Source organism: Adiantum capillus-veneris, chromosome 16 (genome assembly GCF_014529385.1).
Source record: "Adiantum capillus-veneris isolate H3 chromosome 16, ASM1452938v2, whole genome shotgun sequence".
Taxonomy (NCBI): domain Eukaryota; kingdom Viridiplantae; phylum Streptophyta; class Polypodiopsida; order Polypodiales; family Pteridaceae; genus Adiantum; species Adiantum capillus-veneris.
Genome location: NC_140946.1, coordinates 34627733 through 34640506, shown reverse-complemented (window position 1 = coordinate 34640506; position 12774 = coordinate 34627733). Strand labels below are relative to the sequence as shown.

Sequence of the window (12774 nt, the reverse complement as noted above, 5' to 3'; positions counted from 1 at the left end):
ACGCTAGGCTGATCTGTTGTGCACAAATCGCCAAGGCTGATCTGATGCAAAAACGTTAGGTCTTCTGTGGAGAAAACGCCAGAGTAGTCGCGGGGGTTGGTCTTGCTGAGAAGTTGCCTGTTGAGCAAGGTGCTCCTGCTGCCTCTTCTGCCAGAAAGTGTGAACTTTGGTTTGCTTATATATTAACTTAGCAAAATTGCCCTACCTACTTTTGTTGGAAAGTCACTTAAAAATAATAAGTGAAAATACCAATAAATAGGAGAATAGGCTAAATGCACTGGAATATTCCCTTAACTGGTGCTAATGGATTCTGATGGGAATCCGATGATCATGTTGTGTGCAACCGGAGGATATGCATCTATGCTAAGTGACTGGGCATGCACGGTCTACGAACACTCACAAAAGTGCCAGATCACTGCTAATCTAGTCTTGACTAAACTGACTGAACCCTGCTGTGGTGTAGCTTGTCCACGGACACATAGGTTTGGGATGTGTCACGTGACATCCCCTCCTTTTCAAAGTGAGGTACTGGTACCGAGCTGTATGGCGTCGAGGGAGATTGCCAACAGCATCCGGAATCCTGGAAGGGACTCTTCGCCGGCCCACCTTGATGTGTGGGTCGTGCGGTACTTGAACTTCATAAAGGTGTGCAACGCTTGCTTCTTTGGGCCGCGTCGAAAGCGACACAAAGTCTTCTGAATCTCCTTGCTTGCTTCAACTTCGTGTAGAGACCTGCTTCTTTCGTCTTCAAGAATCTCCATGGCTTAAAATTCCTGAAACCATCTCCAACACAAAACCATGAACATACCTATTTCATGTAAAGTGAAGGAAAAAAATCTTGTCTTCTCTAAAGACTGTGTATGCAATGTAGATGAACATAGAGACGGAGTGACAACCCGTTCATCAAACACATGCAAACAATACGCTCGAATCTTTTCTGTTTGATCGAAATCAATCAACTGTGGCAAATCACAATGGAAATGCCCATGCTTGGTGCTCATACAATCATGTGCTCCTTCGGAAACTGTGTCATGCCAAGGAAGAGACATGGAATGTGACTTCCTGACATACAAACTTTGCAGCTTTTCCTGAACAATCCGCATACATTCGTGCTCATCCATGAGAGAAACGTGCTCAACATGCAATATGTCATGCCTAGGAAAAGGGATCACATAACGATGCTGACTAAAATACCGGAAACCTTCATGAATGAAACACTCGAACAATGCGTGCGTATCAATCATGCGAACACATAATACTTCCTGAGAGGGTTCTTTGGACCAAGGCTCGAGAGCCAAGATCGGTTCTTCGGGATCTATCGAATCTTCTTGTGGGGGATCTGTGGACCTCGACTCGAAAGCCAAGATCGATTCTTGGTGATTGATCGAATCTACAACGAGGTTAGCTTCTCTAGAAAAAGCATCCACTAACACATCATCCTTGTGAACAATGACATCATCTTCATGAAACTCATCATGCTTGTGAGAAATCACATTTTGATCATGCAAATCATCATGCTTGTGAGAAATCACATCTTGATCATGCAAATCATCATGCTTATCGTTGTGCTTCAAATTATCATGCAAGTCATTATCATTCAATTCATCATCATGCTTCACACAATCATGCAAATCCTGTGTGTCATGCTGTGGAGAAAGAGAGATTGAGAGAATCTCCTTTTTCCGATTCTGTTGCATCTGTGCCTGAGCTTGAGAAAAGAGTCGCAATAACTCTTGCATTTGTGCTTTGTTCTCACGATAAAATTCTGCTTCTATGGCTGCCCTTCTTTCTTGGTACTCACGCTCGATGGCTACCATATCTTCTTCGTAGGCTTTTCTTTCTGCTTCTCTTTCTTGGTCCAACTCCTCCATAGGAGTTAGTGCAATCGTTGTCGTAGATGGGGAAGGGTCGGAAAAACCTCCTGGTGGGGAAAATTCTTCTTCGCCTCTCTCATGCTCATCACTTCCAAGCGAAGTATCCATTCCGCTTCGAGTGATGACCATTCTGCAATCGTGGGTTCTTGTGGGTTCTTGGGGTCTTGGGTTCTTAAGTCCACGAGGAACTTGGGTTCTTAAGTTCACAAGGAACTTGGGTTCTTGCGGGTCTTGGTTCTTGGGTTCTTGAGACTTGAGGTTCTTGAGGTCCTTGATTCGTGAGAATCTCGGGTTCTTGAGGTGTTCTTTCGCTTGCAAATCGCGTTGGAGAAGGATCTTCTCTTCACCCGAGTTCTACCCTTTTCTGCGGGCACACCCCTTGGCGGCCTTGCGCTCACACCAAGGTTGCTTTTTCCCACCTCACGTCGATTGGCCGGCCACTAAGTGCACGGTCTGCTCTTAATGAGTGAAAAGAGAGACAAGGGGAGGCTGGACAAGCCCTTCTTTCTTGGGATTCCTGTCACTCTTCAACAAAACACGATTAGGAATCGCCACACCCAAGTAAACTTGGGTTCGTGCGATCGCAACAAGCAAAAAAAATTCTTGTGGATCTTGTGGTTCTTCCCTTGAGTAATGCAAAACACTTCCAAAGCTCTGATACCAATGTTAGGTGCAGCGGAATGAATGTTGTATTTTCTCAAGATTAGTGATCTTTATTGCTCAAGGTTCCTTTTAGTTCTTAGGGAAAGAGGGAGCTTTCCGCCTTGTAGAGTGTTGTGGACACGAACAAAGTGAGTGGATATTGTGCGTGCAAATGAATGAGACTGAGAGAAGGAGAGAGAAGAGATACGACACCCGAGAGGTTGTAAAACCCTCCTCCAAAGGCCCCACTCTCGTCGGCGAAAGTGGTCTATTCTTTGATTGCACAAAGGTGTACAATGCGTATGCAATGGACTATGCAACTTGGTCTACGCCGATGACGATGACAATGACGATGACGACGACGACGACGGTGACAACGACGACGATGGCTGAAATTTGAGATCTTCTAATCGCTAAATTTCGGGACTGTTTCGGTGGCTGAAAATGACTGTTTTGGCTGCGTTTTCTTGGCTGAAAAATGAGGTTTCTTAGGGCTGAAAACCGATGGTCTTTACGGGCTGAATCTGCTACACTTTAGGTGAATAATGCCGGTCTTAATTTGCTGCTGAAATCCAAAAACGCCAGGGGCTGAAATTGGTCCTTCTGTCGCCGGGGTTCTGCAAATGCAAAACCGCTAGGCTGATCTGCTGTGCACAAATCACCAAGGCTGATCTGATGAAAAAACGCTAGGTCTTCTGTGGAGAAAACGCCAGAGTAGTCGCGGGGGTTGGTCTTGCTAAGAAGTTGCCTGTTGAGCAAGGTGCTCCTGCTGCCTCTTCTGCCAGAAAGTGTGAACTTTGGTTTGCTTATATATTAGCTTAGCAAAATTGCCCTACCTTATTTTGTTGGAAAATCACTTAAAAATAATAAGTGAAAATACCAATAAATAGGAAAATAGGCTAAATGCATTGGAATATCCCCTTAGCTGATGCTAATGGATTTTGATGGGAATCCGATGATCATGTTGTGTGCAACCGGAGGATATGCATCTATGCTAAGTGACTAGGCATGCACGGTCTACGAATAGACTCACAAAAGTGCCAGATCACAACTAATCTAGACTTGACTTAACTGACTGAACCCTACTGTGGTGTAGCTTGTCCACGGACACATAGGTTTGGGATGTGTCACGTGACAGCCGTTGAGCACTCCCCCGAAACAAACGGTCTGCGGTATGAAGCTACTCAACGACTACCTCGTCACTCCCCCCGCAAATAACCTAAAAAGGTCCAGGCCATGAGCTCAGAGGACTGTAGAACCAAACGCTCCCCAGACCGCAGTCTGCGTCGCTTGGAGGTTCAAGCATACAACCAAACGCTCCCTAGGCATCGGCCTGCGTCGTTCGGAGGTTTTCTAGCATACAACGAATCGCTCCCCAAGCATCGGCCTGCGTCATTGCGAGGTTTTCAAACATACAACGAAACACTCCCCAAGCATCGGCTTGCGTCGTTGCGAGGTTCAAACAATACCGAAACAGTATTTCTCACTTCTTCACCCGGGAGTAAAATCACCAATCATTGAAACCAGTATCAAACCAGAGTCAAACAATTCAAATCGGCACCAAAACAGGTTCAAAACAGATACCATCCATTTCAAACAAATTTCAAACAAGATCACCAAACAAGTTCTCGAACACATTTCAAACTTAAAAAGCAATCTCGACATCAGTTGAGCTCGAAAAGTCAACTGACTTTCCATCCTTAAACCTGCACCAAAATTAGGGTTAGGTTCATTCTATAAGGTCGTAGCCGAGCACAGCATGGTCCATCAGCTCTTGGACAGACTGTTTCTTTGGCGGAGATGGTAGTCCCAAGAGATAGCAATCACACCGAACCTCCAAGGTTATCAACTTAAGAAGAGACATCTACTGAGAGATGTCGAGAAATTTCAAGATATAATCTGCTAGGTTTTCCATGGCAAGCATTTCAGGATACCCCACTCTGCCAAAAGTTGCACTTCGAAGGAAGATGTCAGAAACCATATAGCTTCGGGCATTTTCTTGAAAGCTTGCCAAGTCCTTGGAAGTGTTCGGCTATAGACATCAACATCTGCACGGCACTGCTTCTGAGAAAAACAGTGACTCGAAACAAATCTGGGATCCTTCTTTTACAAGTGATCTCAATGGCTTATGCCTTGTAAGACATGAGCGGTGAAGGCGGGAGCGCGCCCGATGCGCGATGAAGTAAGGGTGGGAGTGGCTAATCAGTCCGGGTTGGAGGACGAAGATACCTCCAATAAAATTCCATCGATAGCTCTGTCTGCTCTTTTGTAGGACTGGTATGCTTTTAGAAAAGCACACGCCTAATGCTCTGATACCACTGTCACAAGACGAGCACCACCTGCCAATAGAAAAGAACAGACTGAACAATTTTAAGCACTTCAAATAACAACTGAACTCAAATAGAGAGAGACGACACGTGACACGGAGTGGCGGAATTCCACCCCAGAAAGTATTGGCCCCAAACCTTGGCGCCCCTTTCGGTATTTCTTTATATTACTGCTGATTCGCAAAATACAAGAGTCCGGGAGCAGCTCCTTTGCAATCTGTGCACTGAAGAGTGCCAGAGAGGGCCCCCAAGGCTCATATTTAAAGGCCCAAAGCCTAAAAGCATCAAATATGAAAAACTGACCCAAAAAATCACTTTCCTAAAATTTCGGGATTTCCCTAAAAATCCGCCGCGAATTCCAAAACGTCCGTACATGTACCACATCATCATATTTTGATGTGCCAAGTCTTTTGAGTGTGTTCTGCTTTATTTTTAATGCCTTTATGTCACTTGGGCCCCATCGAACCGGGGCCCATAAGTTGGTGGAAACTCTTCTTTAAAAATAGGCCACTCGTCAAGACTTTGTAAGTCTGTAAAACTTCTTCTTCTTCTAATGTTGCTTCTTCGTAAGGTTTCTGATTTTAGGGTTAGGGTTTTGGGCAAAATTAGGCTTTTTGATTTTAGGGTTAGGGTTTTGGGCAGAATTAGGGTTTCGGATTTTAGGGTTAGGGTTTCAACAAAATTAGGGTTTCGACACGTCAAAAGTTTGTAACATCTCCCCTTCTTGAAAGAGAATAATCGTCCTCGATTACAGCATATCTGCAAAACAACTCAAGTTAGCTCAAAAATTTCCGAGGGACAATCAGTTTGCTCTTTTTATTAAGGAGTTCGCTTCTCCTTTCTGCTCTTTTGATCAAGGAGTTAGCTTCTCCTTTCGGCTGTTTTGATCAAGAAGTTAGCCTTTCCTTTCTGTTCTTTTGATCAAGGAGTTAGCTTCTCCTTTCTGCTCTTTTGATTAAGGAGTTAGCTTCTCCTTTCGGCTGTTTTGATCAAGGAGTTAGCTTCTCCTTTCGTCCAGATCGGAACTCTTGATATTCCGGCGTAGTAAAATTAGCCATCACACCCAAACCGTACTGATCTTCCACGGGTGTCTTGATGCACTAAAATTACATACCCAAGCAATCTCATCCAATTAGGAATATTCAATAATTGGCACATCACAATGCAACACAAATGCTTACATATGCATGTTACAAGACACAACAAACAATGCCGCTGAGCACTCCCCCGAAACAAACGGTCTGCGGTATGAAGCTACTCAACGACTACCTCGTCACTCCCCCCGCAAATAACCTAAAAAGGTCCGGGCCATAAGCTCAGAGGACTGTACAACCAAACGCTCCCCAGACCGCAGTCTGCGTCGCTTGGAGGTTCAAGCATACAACCAAACGCTCCCCAGGCATCGGCCTGCGTCGTTCGGAGGTTTTCTAGCATACAACGAAACGCTCCCCAGGCATCGGCCTGCGTCGTTGCGAGGTTTTCAAACATACAACGAAACGCTCCCCAGGCATCGGTCTGCGTCGCTGCGAGGTTCAAACAATACCGAAACAGTATTTCTCACTTCTTCACCCGGGAGTAAAATCACCAATCATTGAAACCAGTATCAAACCAGAGTCAAACAATTCAAATCGACACCAAAACAGGTTCAAAACAGATACCATCCATTTCAAACAAATTTCAAACAGGATCACCAAACAAGTTCTCAAACAGATTTCAAACTTAAAAAGCAATCTCGACATCAGTCGAGCTCGAAAAGTCAACTGACTTTCTATCCTTAAACCTGCACCAAAATTAGGGTTAGGTTCATTTTATAAGGTCGTAGCCGAGCACAGCATGGTCCATCAGCTCTTGGACAGACTGTTTCTTTGGCGGAGATGGTAGTCCCAAGAGATAGCAATCTTACCGAACCTCCAAGGTTATCAACTTAAGAAGAGACATCTACTGAGAGATGGCGAGAAATTTCAAGATATAATCTGCTAGGTTTTCCATGGCAAGCATTTCAAGATACCCCACTCTGCCAGAAGTTACAGTTCAAACGAAGATGTCAGAAACCATATAACTTCAGGTAAAAATTTTCTTGAAAGCTTGCCAAGTCCTGGGAAGTGTGCGGCTTGGTAGCTATAGACATCAACATCTGCACGGCACTGCTTCTGAGAAAAACAGTGACTCGAAACAAATCTGGGATCCTTCTTTTACAAGTGATCTGAATGGCTTATGCCCTGTAAGAAATGAGCGGTGAAGGCGGGAGCGCGCCCGATGCGCGATGAAGTAAGGGTGGGAGTGGCTAATCAGTCCGGGTTGGAGGGCGAAGATACCTCCAATAAAATTCCATCGATAGCTCTGTCTGCTCTTTTGTAGGACCGGTATGCTTTTAGAAAAGCACACGCCTAATGCTCTGATACCACTGTCACAAGACGAGCACCACGTGCCAATAGAAAAGAACAGATTGAACAATTTTAAGCACTTCAAATAACAACTGAACTGAAATAGAGAGAGAGACGACACGTAACACGGAGTGGCGGAATTCCACCCCAGAAAGTATTGGCCCCAAACCTTGGCGCCCCTTTCGGTATTTCTTTATATTACTGCTGATTCGCAAAATACAACAGTCCGGGAGCACCTCCTTTGCAATCTGCGCACTGAAGAGTGCCAGAGAGGGCCCCCAAGGCTCATATTTAAAGGCCCAAATCCTAAAAGCATCAAATATGAAAAACTGACCCCAAAGAATCACTTTCCTAAAATTTCGGGATTTCCCTAAAAATCCGCCGCGAATTCCAAAACGTTCGTACATGTGCCACATCATCATATTTTGATGTGCCAAGTCTTTTGAGTGTGTTCTGCTTTATTTTTAATGCCTTTATGTCACTTGGGCCCCATCGGACGGGGTCCCATAAGTTGGTGGGAACTCTTCTTTAAAAATAGGCCACTCGTCAAGACTTTGTAAGTCTGTAAAACTTCTTCTTCTTCTTCTGCTGCTTCTTCGTAGGGTTTTTGATTTTAGGGTTAGGGTTTTGGGCAAAATTAGGGTTTTTGATTTTAGGGTTAGGGTTTCGAGCAGAATTAGGGTTTCGGATTTCAGCAGAATTAGGGTTTCGACACGTCAGCAGTTTGTAACAAATGCCCACCAAGTGCAACAACTGTCCAAACGGTGTACAAACAATTTATGCAAGAGGGTTCCAAAACCGGTGTTAGGTGCAACAAAATTAAAATGGTTGACAAGATCTAGACTTTACACTTTTACTTCTTTCCTTGCTTGAATGTGTGCTACTTAGCACAAATGATGGTTCCTTTTAGAGAGAGAATGAGAGGTAGAGATGTGTAAGGGAGAGATAGAGAGAGAAGACAACACCCGATGGGGTCCCAACCAACCCTCTCAAGGGCTCCCCACACGTTGCCGATGTAATATTTTCTTTTGATTGCGTAAATGGAATGTAGGCACATGCAATACCTCAATGCAGACACTACTGACTCAAATGGGGCATGTCATCATAGTAACTCTACGAAATGAAGCACCTCTGGGTTGATTTGATGCACCCTTTGGATCCGTCTCAATGTGGGGTTGCAGATGGCCACCAAGGGGTAGATCTGGGGCTGAATTGCGCTCCCGATGTGAGAGGAATGAAGGGCTGATGGCTGGCTGTAAAAACGCAGCAGATCTAACGTGCTTAGCAGGGTTGAAAACACAGTTGATCATGGAATAGATGATGGACAGCGATGGGAGCACTCGATGCGGCAAGGGAATGGCCGGGAAGAGGCTCGATAGGGTTGAAAACACAGTTGATGATGGAATAGATGATGGACAGCGATGGGAGCACTCGATGCGGCAAGGGAATGGGCGGGAAGAGGCTTGATAGGGTTGAAAACACAGTTGATGATGGAATAGATGATGGACAGCGATGGGAGCACTCGATGCGGCAAGGGAATGGGCGGGAAGAGGCTCGATGGGCTGCCAAAATGTCCGGACTGCAGCAGCGAATTTGCGTTAGCAGATGCATGGCTTGTCCAACAAGGAACTAGGCCAAAAACACCAAAACGCTAGCTGCTGGGCTGATTCCTGCGATGTGGAGCAAAACATTGGGAGCACTACAGGAAGCAGAAAACGCTAGCTGATCTGCAACTTGCGCTAGGGAGAATGATGAGAAAACGCCGCATTGGAGAATACCCTCTAATAAGCATCCCATCCATGAAAGGTGGGGGCCAGGGTAGAGAGAAAGCAAGGAAAATCATCTTTCACAAGAGAGGAGTGAAGGATAACTCTTAAGAATGGGGTTTTGGCCACCATCGCCCTAACTATAACATGGGATGGGAATCATTTCCAAATATGTGAATGGGGAATGGGGAGGGGGAACCCAAACACGGCCATTCCATGTGGCTATGAGGTAGCCTCTGTTTATTGAGCTCTCCCTATTCAAGATCATTCATATGTTGTTCTTTCTATTAGGAGACTCCAAAAAAATTTCTCAAACCGTCACAATCGTTCTCTAACTAGCTTTTACACCATAATTTAAAAGTAGCAACGCTAGGAATATCTTATCACAAGAAATTCTCTAGCCCTACTCTACATGTTGAGCTCGTCTTCCCTAGTTCAAACTAGGTCACAAAAGTTTTGTCCCTAGGATTAGAGTAACCCTGATCTACAAGGCCTGCAAATCTGCTCAAGTTGCCTCACCTGAGAAAATTGTGCATGAAGCCTTGCCATGAGCTGCTATAATTAAGGTGGAAATCAAATTTATGCCCAGATTGATGAATTAAAACAGGGCAAATAAGTTAGCTAAGCACCTTCAAGAGCATATCTCTGCTAAAAGAAAGCTTTTATTGAAACTTCAAAAAGGGTATGAGAGTGTGTGTGCGCGTGCGCGTGCCTGCCCGAGAGAGAGAGAGAGAGAGAGAGAGAGATGTTTAAATGTGCCCAATTAGAAACTTGACCTCACCAGATCAGAGGATCACAGTACAACACAAAGGAAACAGGAAAAGTTATAGCATTGTAGATATGATAATACTCCGAGCTCATCATAACGAATCAGACATGTCAAGAAAGCATTGATAAGCCTTGACCTTAAACACCTGATCTATTGGCATACAAAAGAAATGAGGAAAAAAAGGATGTACCTCCATATCTTGTGTCACATCATCGGGCTCGAGCAATTCTTCGGCCAAAGAGGAGGGCTCATGAACTTTGTTGTGCTTGCTTACTGCTAGGTCCCGAAGTTTCTTGAAAGGAGACTTCATGGTGGCTAATTCAGCTCAAAAAGGCGATGGTCAAGTCTACAGGAAGACATGCAGCTGCCGATTTGAGCAACGAGAAGCAGCTTTGTGGGTGATCAAGGACGTACAAGGGTTGATGGAGCTGTGTTCCACCCGTAGTCGGGATGATCTGATCACGATGGAGGATGTCTGTCTGTGTGTTTTGGGGGGGGGGGGGGGGGGGGGGGGGGGGGGTAAATCAATCTCCTTTAGACGAAAATGGAGCGGCACGAGAGACGCTTTCTTCTTCGTCGCGACGGACTCCTAGAAGAGAGGGATTCGGAAATGAGGCTTGTGAGAAGAGCGTGCCTTTTGTATATTTTGTGTTTTTGTAGGGACCCATGTCCTCAAAAAGGACTTTTGGCCAGCTTTGGGTCAACAATTTGACTAAATCCAAACAAATATTTTCCCCATCGCAGTTCAACATCTTGTTTGCCTTTGTAGGCGACAAGTGGTCTCTAGGAACGACCCTTTAGTGTATTTTAACCCGGCCAAAATTGTGCTAGATCTGTAGCTTTCCTTGGAGAAAATCATAAAATATTACAAGTTTTGGTGTAAAAACTAGCAAATCCTTCAAACTTTGACCTAGTAGCCTCGAGAGTCATAAGATGTCCGTTTTACGAAGAAATTTTTGGTGAGCCCTATTTACAGATCTAGAAGCATGAACTTCAATCCTTACGATTGCATCGTAGTTATAAATAAATAAAAGTTTACTCATCGGCATGGCCTGCTACAAATGATCGAACTTCATACAAACTCAAGACGTTGATGAACATTTGCAGTAACCTACAATGAATTGTACTGAATCATTGTTTGGATGCCTTGTTGTCAACAAACATTTACGGTAACATGCCACAAATCGTACTAAATTATTGTTCAAACGCCTTGGGTGTCAAAATTTCAATAAAAGCAAAAAATTTAAAACGAGTAGCACTCATTCCCTGGTCAACCTTGGGGAAGGATCCATGGCGACAATTATGCATGGTGATCCACATATGTCCTCAACCCTCAAATCCCCACAATGAACTAGGGGTGAACTAGGAATGTAGAGCTTACTCATGTGCACCTCTGGTTGACCCGTAATTCGCTAAAGAGATCAGATGATTGAGAGCATACACTGGACCCCATGTGAACTAAAGGCATGGACTCAACTCCATAGATGGCAAGAGGACAATGAAATATAAACCTCTTATTCATAGAGGAAGACAAGTCAACATGGAATAAGAAGTCAAGCCATAACTATCAAAACCAACCTCTTCTTTTCTTCTTTCATTAGGTTTTTGTAATTGTGATTGCACTTAGGGCATAGTGTAAACATTTCATATCCACGACAACAAGATTCTCATGGCTCAAGTATGAGCTATAGTTTAGGTGTTGTTGACCTTTCTTTCTTGTGTAAGTGAGAGAGGTATTAGGGCTTCACTGCTCTATTGGTAGCAAATTTTGAGCAATTGAACTTAATAGTATCGATGGTTTTCAACTTAGGTACTCAAAGAATTTGGGCCCCAGAAAGAGGAAGGCAAAAACAAGACATCACAAGATTCAATCATCTTCTCACACATGAGTGTAACCAATCATCTTCTTTCGAGACAATATGATCTTGGCTTTTGTCTCGCCATCAATGCTCATCACATAGCAGCTACCTCCTTTGTCACCGACAATAATCTTTAATTAGAAGTAACAATTTTCAAGCATTGAGAAAATTGCAAAATGAAAATTTTGTTTGCACAAAGATGTTTTTGTGGTGATTTAAATACAAGTTGAGGCTTGAAATGTATAATTTGTTCTAGCTAGAGAGATGAAATGCTCTTAAATGTAACTTAGTGGGCTATGAAGCTGATTGGAATGCCAATGTTGGGTTTTGGAAATGCTTGAAGGCTTACAAAACATTCAAAAGCCACTAAGAGAAAGAGTACATATTGTTTCTCACAATCTTTTTGGCATGGTAAAGGCCTTAGTGCACTATGGGCAAAGGTCGTTCAATTTTGTTTGCACGACAAGTGTCTCAAGGAGGCTCAAAAGTCTTGTGAATGAAAAGAAATCATGGTCTATTAAAAGCTATTTTCTAAAGTATTCCTAAGAGTTTGATCCCATGATGTAAAGTCTTGATAAAGAGCCCTTTGATGTAAGGATTTCATAAAAACTTATCTTATTAATTTGTTTTATTATCTTTTATGTTTATTAAATTTATATTTTCTTATGAAATTTACTAATTTGTTTTATTATTTTTTATGTTTATTAAATTTACATTTTCTTATGAAAAAAGCACTAAAATATTTTTTGTTTCAATTTTTACTTTTATTGTTTTTACTTGACTTCTTTCTCATTTTATTTTATTGATGTGCAATGTGCATCTTTCATATTATTTAAGTGGAGCCTTTCATAATTTAAAAACCATTTGTGATTATATATGTATGATAGATAATATTTGTAACTAATGGCTCCTACAAAATAAAATTCATTACCCTTTACGTATTCGAGCTCTTCCCTCATCACCTCGCCTCTGTGCGTGCATGCCCTTGTCCCTATACCCGTCCTTTCTCCCACTAAGACCTCCTGCAACAACCGTGACAAGCAATCTCTGTGTGAATTTCGTGGCCCTCACAAGTTCCCTTGCACGTGACAAAGCTTGGGTGAAACCTTGGCTCTCACAGGTTTTTGAATCACCTACGCCTCGTGTTGCCTCC

General features: G+C 43.4%; 1 protein-coding gene across 1 annotated transcript in view; it reads right to left on the bottom strand.

Moving 5' to 3' along the window:
* Nucleotides 1–10261, bottom strand: part of LOC147438841 (hydroxyproline-rich glycoprotein family protein) — a 62047-nt gene extending 51786 nt beyond the window's left edge. The window contains exon 1 of the mRNA XM_086484807.1: nt 9953–10261. Within this exon, the coding sequence (XP_086340933.1) occupies nt 9953–10072 (120 nt within the window). The 5' untranslated portion in view covers nt 10073–10261. The remainder of the gene's footprint in view (nt 1–9952) is intronic.
* Nucleotides 10262–12774: the final 2513 nt, after the last annotated feature.